General features: G+C 48.9%; 1 protein-coding gene across 1 annotated transcript; it reads left to right on the top strand.

Moving 5' to 3' along the window:
- On the top strand, nucleotides 1-2,308 carry LOC119095268 (uncharacterized). Its single transcript, XM_037218128.1, has 5 exons — nucleotides 1-23; nucleotides 479-999; nucleotides 1,201-1,441; nucleotides 1,496-1,933; nucleotides 2,057-2,308. Exons 1-5 carry the CDS (start codon nucleotides 12-14, stop codon nucleotides 2,306-2,308), a joined length of 1,464 nt encoding a protein of 487 aa, XP_037074023.1. The 5' UTR covers nucleotides 1-11.
- Nucleotides 2,309-10,590: the final 8,282 nt, after the last annotated feature.

The following is a 10,590-nucleotide window of genomic DNA, read 5'->3' as shown; positions in this document are numbered from 1 at the left end:
CGGTGGGAAACATGAAGGTTCTGGTGAGTTAAGCCGCTACACACTGACGGTGTAACAGCTGATAGGACACTCGTCCCCGGTAGCCTTTTGTCTTTGTATAAGATCATGTGGCTTAGCATACTGATGTGATCTATGGTGTTGTGAAGGTAATGGTAAAAAGATGATGTGACGCATTGAAACTAAAACGTAATTATGTCTCGCCTACTAAGAAATGTGCGTTTGAATGAGATGACATTGCGTTGATACTTCCCACTTCACCCTCACTCTCTGGCATTGCTTTACTATGATCCGTTAGTTTTTTTTTAGTTCGTTTTGCTTTCCAGTATCGCTTTAACACTAGGTATATAGCAAAACAGTAGGATTCTGTGGCCTCCGTAGACACACTTAAGGCGCTGCTCGTTTCGGTGCAATGCGATCAAGTGTTACTCGAAAATCAGCAGGCGTCCACTGTTAAATCCAACTGCCCTCGTTCCCCCAGGTCGCACTGTCCGCTGTCCTGGCGCTGGGCGCTGCCCAGTACTCGCCGGTTGGGTACCCGTACTCCGGGTACAGCCCGGTGAGCTACTACGCCGCCGGCGCGTACAACCATTACGCCCCGACGGCGTACAGCGCGGCGCCAGCCGCTGCCGTCAGCTCGCAGTACCACGCTCAGGATGAGCTGGGCCAGTTCAACTATGGCTACGCCGGAGGACCGTCTGCCAAGAACGAGTTCAGGAGGTTCGATGGCGCCACCGTTGGCAGCTACAGCTACATAGACGCCAACGGCAAGGTGCAGACCGTCTCCTACACGGCCGACGATGTCAACGGCTTCCAGGTGAAAGCGACCAACCTTCCTGTGGCCCCGGAGGCAAACCTGCAGGCGCCCGTGTTCAACCTGGAGGCGCCCGTGTTCGACGGCGTGGCTCCCGAGCCGGTGCAGGACACGGCCGAGGTGGCCGCCGCCAAGGCCGAGTTCCGCAAGAAGTACGCCGAGGCGGCGGCCGCTGCCGCCGCTGCGCCCGACACCGACGCCCCGGAGGCTGCCGAGGAGGAGGCGGCCGTCGCCCCTGCCGAGCGTCGCCGTCGCAGCGCTGTGCTTCTGCCCGCCCTGGCCAAGGCCACCTTCAAGACCGCAACTCTGGATAAGGTGGAGGCCGACACCCCGGCCGACACCACCCTGCTGAAGGTCACCGAGAAGGAGCACGAGACGTACGTGCCCAGCGTGGTCTCTTACGCCGCCCCCGCCGTCCACTACACCACCCCCGTGGTCTCCTACGCTGTCCCCGAGGTGAAGAAGGTTGAGGTCAAGCATGTGGCCTCTCCCATCACATACGCTGCCTCTCCTCTTCCCCTGGCCTATGGCCTGCACCCGTACGGCTACGGTGCCCCTCTCATCTACAACGTGGAGGCTAAGGAGGAGACTGCCGCTGTCGAGGAGGCTGCCGAGGAGGAGCCGGCCGTCGTCGCCGCCGAGCGTCGCCGTCGCAGCGCCGTGCTTCTGCCCGCCCTGGCCAAGGCCACCTTCAAGACGGCCACCCTGGATAAGGTGGAGGCCGACACCCCGGCCGACACCAGCCTGCTCAAGGTGACTGAGAAGGAGCACGAGACGTACGTGCCCAGCGTGGTCCCTTACGCCGCCCCCGCCGTCCATTACACCGCCCCGGTGGTTTCCTACGCTGTCCCCGAGGTGAAGAAGGTTGAGGTCAAGGCAGTCCCCATCACCTACGCTGCTAACGCCTTCGCCTACGCTGCTCCTGCCATCACATACACCACCCCCGTGGTCAAGAAGGTTGAGGTTAAGCACGTGGCCTCTCCCATCACGTACGCTGCCTCTCCTCTTCCCTTGACCTATGGCCTGCACCCGTACGGCTACGGTGCCCCTCTCATCTACAACGTGGAGGCTAAGGAGGAGACTGCCGCTGTCGAGGAGGCTGCCGAGGAGGAGCCGGCCGTCGTCGCCGCCGAGCGTCGCCGTCGTAGCGCCGTGCTTCTGCCCGCCCTGGCCAAGGCCACCTTCAAAACAACCACTCTGGATAAGGTGGAGGCCGACACCCCGGCCGACACCACCCTTCTCGAGGTCACCGAGAAGGAGCACGAGACGTACGTGCCCAGCGTGGTCTCTTACGCCGCCCCCGCTGTCCACTACACCGCCCCCGTCGTTCGCTACGCCGTCCCGGAGGTGAAGAAGGTCGAGGTCAAGGCGGCCCCCATCACCTACGCTGCCTCTCCCCTTCCCCTGACCTATGGTCTCCACCCGTACAGCTTCGGCACTCCTCTGATCTACAACGTGGAGGCCAAGGCTGCTGAAGTCGAGGAGAAGGCTGAATAAACAGTTTTTCCATCTAAACATTGAACGGCAGACAGCTGCATTCGTTACATGTCTTGTCCTGTCTTCCATGCTGCAGCGTCCGTTGTTCCAGTTGATGACATGTGTCCATGTGTGATATGCTTCGGCCATTACCCGTCGTGATTGCACCATTCGTCATGCTTCCAGTAACTGGGAATACAAGGTTCACGTCCTATGTACTCCATTGTTTTATCTCGCTGCAGAGCTTGTGCGAAGGCGACGGTAGTTTTGATAGCGGATGTAAAAAAATAAAACAATGCTATCACGTAGTAATATGAAAAGCCTTTGCTGATGGACCCACATCCTCAATGTGGAAGGTCAAACTATAGCATAACGTGCCAATGCCAGACCCACATAATAAGATGTAAACCGCATGTGACCAGACCATTCTTAAGTGTGTTATTTTGTATCATAGATCCCTTACAAGGTAGCCAGATGGGTTCAATGGAATGCGCGTTTTTGATGGTAGGCAACCAAGCCGAGGCGGTAGCGCTCTTGCACAACTAAGGAAATCAATTGAATGCTTCCCACTAGATGTCTCTGGTGACTGGGATTCCGTCCGCCACTGCCGAACGCACGTTTCGAGCTAATCGTTCCATCGCTCTGACAATTTCCAAAGAATGCGTATAGTTCTTGCTACATCTTCTGTGGATATTGTCAGCATGTCCATTACTAGGAAATGTACTTCCACCAACATGGGGCACCTAGTTTGTCCTTAAGGGCTAAGGGAAACTTTCTTTTGATATCGTTAGCCTTATGTCCATAAACTCTCCTCTTTTCATCGATTTATATCCTCTGACGACTGTAGCTGACCTTGCCAGGCGTAACACAAAAGTCTGCCTCTTTTACTTCCAGCACGCCATGATAAGAAAAAAGCATTGGTCTTAACAGACCCGAATGAGTAACCTACAAGCCCCAATGGCGTACCTAGGAACGCATAAAACGTAATGTTTCATCAGCATGTGAATAAGGCAAGAACTAGCTATTAAGATTTAATGGAGCACTAGAAGGCCGGATGCAAACTTGTTTTTATGTGATACGTAAGTTAGGAGCATTTTAAGGTCGGAGCTTGCATTAGCATACCGCTTTGACAGCTCTGAAAAGCGTTTTTGTGAGCTTGCGCTGTGAGCGTTTAGGTGTGACCTGTTCTAGGGAGCAAGGATTGGCCCACGACAGGTACAGTTGCACCTGGCAATGAAATGCATTAAAAGATAAGACGCTCGGAGGAACAGTCTGATTTCTAGCAATAGGAGACCACATGAACCCACAAGCCTGGACCTGCGTTTCTTAAAATCCAGCTACGCGCGCAATTCAGTTAGCTCCAGTTTGAAAATATTGCAAAATTTTCCAACTGGAGCACGTTGAGTCGTGTACCTAACACATAAGGAATAAGGAGAGTGCACGTTACATAAGGAACCCGCATAGAACTTTCCCACGTAACACACGAAGATCAGTTGGGTGATCGCTGCTTTCTTGCAATACCCATGGCTGCATTTCATCGCTTTTTGACCATGTGGCCATTTTGGTCTTGCCTGAGATCTCTTGGCTGACATAAATTTCAAAAGCTGTGAATACGACACACATGACACAGCCGGGCGCGGTTTAAAGTGACTTTTTTGAGCATTTAGAGCAGACGCGAAAGCAGGTGGAGGCAGGTCTAATCGGGGTCTTGTCGAAGTACAATACAAATATTTTCTTTGCAGGCATAGGTACACTTCAGACTAGGTCGCAAGACATGATTTAGGCTTTTTAGTGTGGCCATGAAATCACTGCTGCGCAAGGATGAATTTGGGAAAATTTAGAAAGAAGAAAGCTGTTGTCCTGCGGCCCAGGACACGTCGACCGGTGACTTACAGCCTCACGGACGCACCTTGGTTCCAAGGAAAATCACAAGCGGTAACCACGCAAGCGACATTATCAGGTGTACAGTGGTAGCTTAGTGCTAGAAAATGTGCTGTAAACAAACTTTGTTCAAAAGTTGATGAAAAAATAGAGATTGAGAAGCGCTAAAAACTAGACATGGAAAAGGATTACGTAAATGAGTATTTTACCACGCGGTATTAATATCATTCTTTGGGCCATACAGGCACTTCTTCAATTGCGTCTTCAAAAACACAAAAGTTGTGTTCGTCACGGAGCTGTGCTGCCAAAGCGTTGTCAAAATGATAGTAAATATTTCGTGACATCACCTGGTTTGCTCAGCTGCGTGCAAACGCAGTCTCTCTAGTAAAAAGACAAGATATCGTTCGTGAACTTTGCAATAAGTTTTGCTTTCATGCGCTCCCTACAGTTTGGTGACGTCACTGGTGCCGAGTACAGTTTGGTGACGTCACTGGTGATGCGGGGCAGCCAGAGCATCGGAAGTCCTCGCACAGATCATGGCCAAATTGCTAGGGGAAGTTGTACATGATTTGCAGGCGATTACAAATAATCCAATGGCGAATATGATGGCAGGGGTGGTAAAAGTGTACTTTTGTCACCGAACAAATTTTGGAAAAAAATTGTCGCCAGCAGCGTAATGTGATGCCAGATGGCAAAATGGTCATCAAGTCCATGCCCAGTAGCGCCATCAGTAATCAGCCTGTAAACGAAAGTCTCTCCATTCACGGCACATTTCAATACCACACACGTAACCGAAACGTTCAGTCATACACTGCCCTTGAACAAGCGTCGGGATAAGTGCTGCTGCTAAGAAAGCAGGCGCACCTGCGCTAGACTAATGAGATAGCCCAGTAACAACACGCGTTTTCTTCCACCCCCGGGCCTTGCCGGGGCATGTCGCCGAAATATCAATTAAAGTTTATCTCCATTCTCCGGGTTTTTCCGAGGAAAAAGGCTAATACTACTGTCTTGCCTATGTGAATCAATCTCCTCGTTAATGCACTGAACAACTTGCAGGATGGATTACTGATAAAAATATGTGATATGGTTTTGAATATGCGCGCTCGTAAGTCCTAGAAACAACAGCTTTACGCCCAGCGTTGAAGTCTCCATGAACCGCGCGGCGGAGGCCTTGCGGCTGACACTAAGCGATGGCCAATGGGCAAACGAAAAAGATGGTGCATTTCGAGGAAGCTGGCTGCTGAAATATGTAAGTCTCCATGTATGCTTATGTAGTGCAAAAGTAAGCTAAACACAACCTTAATCTGAAAAGAGGGGGGGGCAATTAACACTGCTGGCCTCTCACCATGAAAAGTAGGGGGGGGGGGGGGGGTGGACCCCCTGCTCCCTCTGCTCCTACACACATGACATTAACGCAAAACCATCTTCTCTGGACCTAATCTATTGACCATGATCCATGGGTTACTATCTCCCCCTAATCATGCATACAAATTGGCACTTATCACAAATTGGCACTTACACAAATTGTCATTATGCCATCATCAAACAAACTATGTTGATTTCTTCTATCAATGCAGGCTACGTTTACGGCAGACTATCTGCCTTCACAGCCTGTACTTAAATGTATACAGTGATTATGCTATTGGTTCCATTAGGACGATTTAACAATCCAGTCTTAACAAAAACAGCAATGAAACACACCATATTTGCATCCATGCAATGTCGCACTCACAAGTGCAACGAAAATATGCACATGAATGAGCATTGCAGAGCGAATGACTTCCAGAGTTTCGTATTACAGTAGGGATGCTATCATCAGGAAATAGCCAACATTGTGCTCAGAGACAAACAAATGCCAACCCTTCATTGAACTCATAGGACAGTTGGGCCACAATACCATAAAACCACCTGTTATTTGAAGTAAAACTCTCGGTAGAGGGGAAGGTGGCAATGAAACCTGTACCACCCCTATCTGCTCATTGCGTGTATTTCCTACACACGCCGCTCTACTCCTTACTTGCACTGCACTTGCGTGGCCCACATCATTGGGTATCAAATAAACTTCCAGCAACCAAGACTCACGTTTGCGCCACGTCAAGGTTGGACTGTGAATGATGGTTTAAAAGTTTTTAAAACATTGATGGAATAATTGCATTTCGAGCAGGGGCATAGTTTTTCAAACTAGGTTTGGGAGTAGCAAACATTATGCATTGTACCCTCAAAGTATGGATGTCTTCAAGATTTGCACACATTTTCAGGGGCGGATCCAGTATTTCGGCAAGGGGGTCCACGAGATATTGTGGGCCCCGTCCCTCAAAAGTATCCTTGCATTTCTGTCATAACATTTTACGACAAGTGGCTTGTAATGCATGCATGCATATATATATATATATATATATATATATATATATATATATATGTGTGTGTGTGTGTGTGTGTATATGCATGTATATGTTTACTTCTTTATTTATCTACTAAATACGGAAACCCGTCTTACTGCGTACAGCCCCATAAAACAGAGGCGTGCTACGCATTCATGCGCATAGAGCTCACTCATTTTCTACGGAGCATTTCAAATGCTGTGGTTTTGAGGCTAAGTGTTTCGGATCAGCATGCAAAATAAACTTGAGTTTGCTGATAACAATCATCAAAACCAATCATCCGCTTGATTCCTAGCTTACGTATTTACGGCTAGCCGGCTGGGCGATGCAATCAGCTGATGGCTGAAGATTCGTGCAGAATTGTTCATTTGCTTTTGAGGAGTTCAACATATGAATGCTTTAAAAGTATGTTAAGAACATGATGCACTAGTATAATAGGTGTCACACACTAAATAGGCAATGGAAATGATGCATATGACGTCGGCGGCATGTAAAATTACGTCCGGCTATCGCGCATAGAAGTTCATCTGCGCATATTCGACTGCTGCTCTAAGGCGAAGGCTCCAAGACCAATAGGGACGGAATCTGAGCAATCATGGGTGCCGCAGGAGGCCAACAAAGTGGCTCTTGTCAATAAGTGTAGGGCCCTTAGAGCAAGCAAAAACGCATCAGTTACTCCTGTAAACGCAAGAGTGCAGGTAATCCTGCGGATATCACGGTCTTGGCACTATCGCCAACTTTTGCGGAAGGTCCCTCCGATACAGGGCCCTACATCCGCCTCTGCGTATTCATGTGCCCGAATATCACGAATGGCCGAATATCCGAATATCCGTTAATATCACGAGCTTGCCATTTTCTCCAAATTCATTCGTCAATTTATGTTATTCAACTATTACCGTCCAATTTTACGGGCGTTCCCCCCCCCCCCCACCCCCCCCCCCCCACCCGAACACCGAGGTCGCACATCTGCCCCTGCGTGTCCATTTTTTCTATACAGTTTCCCAAGAACGAGTAACCAGAAGTGCTCCTCCTCTATCCCAGCGACGCAATAAACCATACGTTTACACCAGAAAACATAAAATCAAGTCGCGGCACTCCCAGCTAGGAAGAGGAAACAAACGTGAAGAAACAGGCGAAGAGCTAGTGTAGACCCGGCGGGAATTGTGCTATACAACTGGCAGGGACAAATCCTACATGAGACGGCTTAAAGTGGTCATAGCCAAAGTCAGCTAATGACAGCCCGCTAGAACCACTCCATAAGCTACAACCACTCATTCAGTGTTAATAAGGGTTGTACGCATAGGCGTAGGAACGTTTCAAATTTGTGGGGGGGGGGGCAAGCTCAGGGCGTACTTCAGGAACTTTTTCTGGAAAAAGCCCGATTACCGGGGGGGGGGGGGCGGGGGAGTGGGTGGTGAGATGGATGTTATCTATTTACATATAATCACTGATATTATAGATATGCATTTAGAGCTGTTTTTCAATGGTGTACACTCTTGCCTGTCCGACTCATCTATGCCATTCGGCAAATAACACTATCCAGCTTCCCGAGATCATTCGTCCATTTCAACAATGTCTTTCTTAGGAACGCGAGATTCCACGAGTGGGTAGGCATGTTGCGTCATTGAGGAGGCATTTGTCTGCACAGGGTAGATGCCGAGATATGGCCTGAGCATAGGCTGGTGAGAATTTGGAAAGTGAACCGCTGGCTCACAGTACAACGGATTTTGCATGCGCCTTCATTTCGCTGGCTGCTGTTCAAGAGATAAAACTTGTTGCGCAATTTTAGGCGGAAACAAATTTGGAAACTTGAACCTGCCAAAACCGTGTGACAAAAGCCATACAACTGGAGATTCTCCTTTGGAAACCAAGCCACCGAATGAAAGCCCTTCTGTCATATACTCCTCGTCTGAACCATGCTCCTGTCCGCCTTCGGTGGCCGCTGTCGTGACCCGGCTGTCTCCGAATAACTGATCGCGGAATGATGGTATGGCGGCTTTGTTGCACATTTCTGAATCAGCATTGCTACTAAATGGGAATGTAAAACATGTGTTCAACACATGCAAAAGTACGTTTCTTACCGCATTCTCTTCCCTTGCACCACACCAACCCAGAAAAATAGCCCAGGGAGGCTGCTTACCTTAGGTACGAATTGGCCCAGCGAACATTTAATGGCTGGCACTCAATGTAAATGACTTGATCTGCTTTTGCGTGTAGGCAGGGGGTAGCCAGAGTCTTGCTAAGAGGAACGCAGGGTTGACGAAAGCCTCTCTTATGGTGATCCCCCGCCCCCCTCCCACAAATCCCCTGATATAGTTTCCTTGTTGCCAAAGGGTACAGCTCTCTTCGTTTCATTTCTATTTTTGCGTCAAAACCAAAACAGAAACCAGAAACTTCCGTGAGATCGATTTTGTCTGCATCTTAAGCTCAATAAACCATAAAAATGAGACGTTTAACGACCGCATGGAATAAATCACAGGTGTCTTTAATTTACAATGGTTTAGTGAACTCTTTCTAAACCGACAGAATTCAGAAGCTTTTTCATAATGTTTGATCTGCGTTCCACAGACATTAAGGATATCGCGAAGGTAGACTGTAAATCGATATGTTTTTTATCGAAATTTGAGAGTGAAACTGTTGATTCTAGATTGAGGTGTCAACCATGCATATTAACATCGCCAAGCCATGTTTGTCTGGAATCGTTAAACATTCAGTCAGACGCTTCTGAAACCAGTACCTTGGAACGTTTCAGGACATCAAATCTTACATCTACCAGGCGGTCTGGGCGCATATTTCGCGTGCACGATTTTTACACTGATGGTAAGTATGGATTGGTCCTGAAGCACCGCAAAGTGGTGCTGGAATCTGGTGGTGGAACTGAAAGAGTAAAGGCAGATTCTCTATTGTTCGTGTTTCTGTTACTACGAACCTGTCTAGAAGACAGATTAACACGGCGCCTGCTGTCTGGTGACACTTGCAGTAGCCGACGCCGTTCGGTTTTACGGAAGCTGCAACACAGACCATCGCTGTTGTGGCTCTCGAGGCTGCTGGCGGGCATGTTCAAACCTTTTGATGCATTTGTCTCAGCAATTCACTCTGAAAAAAATGAACGTTCTCAAGCAAACATGGGATGGCCTTGTTCATTTTTTTAAAAAAAATTATGTCAACCCACTCTATTTAACGATAATGAGACCACCACTCGAATCAACAATAATGAGGCCCTTTATTTCCTTCCGGGCAAGGGGTCCGTTGAGTAGAACACCAATGGCACATTACAGGTTCGGGTCAAGGGCTGATGGGCCATTCAGTCCCATCGCGAAGTGTCTTCTGACTGTCATTCTAGCGACCTGGTGGATCCGGAGGCCATTGCAAGGATAGGACATATCACGTTGTTCCCCTCCCTGACACTGGGGGCACTCTGACCCGCGCAGTTGGCCCCAGATCAGTACAGGAACCCTCATTGACGCAACGATATCCCTGATCACCAAAGGCGGTCCAATAATTGTCACATAGGCTCCAGCTGCGTGTTTTTTCTGTGTTCTTCAGAGATATTGAGCAATCCTGAACGTAGATTGTTGATGAAATAAGTCCTAAGCTTGCCTTAATATGGCTAATCCTGTTCGTCTTAAAATGTTCAAGTTTCAGCCAGAATTGATTACTGATAAAAACTATGTAATATGGTTTTGAACACACGTACTCGCAAGTCATAGTAACAACAGCCTGGACGCCTGGCGTTGTAGTCTCCATAGGCGGAGTGGCGTCGGCCTGCGGCTGTAACACTGAGCGATGGCCAATAAGCAAACGAAAAAAGATGACGCATATTGTAGAAGATGACTGGTAAACTGGGTAAGTCGGCATGTACATGTGGTGGAAAAGTAAGCTAAACACAACCTACATCTGAAACGTGGGGGGGGGGGCAGTTAACGCTGCTGCCCTCTCACTTTGAAAAGTAGGGGGGCATGACCCCCTGGCCCCCCGTTCTTACGCACATGGTTGTACAGTTACACAAGTCGGACGCGCAAGTAGCTGGTTATTTTCGTC

The sequence above is a fragment of the Pollicipes pollicipes genome, unplaced genomic scaffold (genome assembly GCF_011947565.3).
Source record: "Pollicipes pollicipes isolate AB1234 unplaced genomic scaffold, Ppol_2.1 Scaffold_4219;HRSCAF=4965_pilon_pilon_pilon, whole genome shotgun sequence".
In the NCBI taxonomy this organism is placed as follows: Eukaryota; Metazoa; Arthropoda; class Thecostraca; order Pollicipedomorpha; family Pollicipedidae; genus Pollicipes; species Pollicipes pollicipes.
This window is presented reverse-complemented; position numbering and strand designations above follow the sequence as displayed.

Coding starts and splice junctions, on each gene's coding strand:
- LOC119095268 (XM_037218128.1), top strand. Junction 1,442..1,495: donor CCGAGGAGGAGCCGGCCGTC/GTCGCCGCCGAG, acceptor GCCCTGGCCAAG/GCCACCTTCAAGACGGCCAC. Junction 1,934..2,056: donor CCGAGGAGGAGCCGGCCGTC/GTCGCCGCCGAG, acceptor ACCCTTCTCGAG/GTCACCGAGAAGGAGCACGA.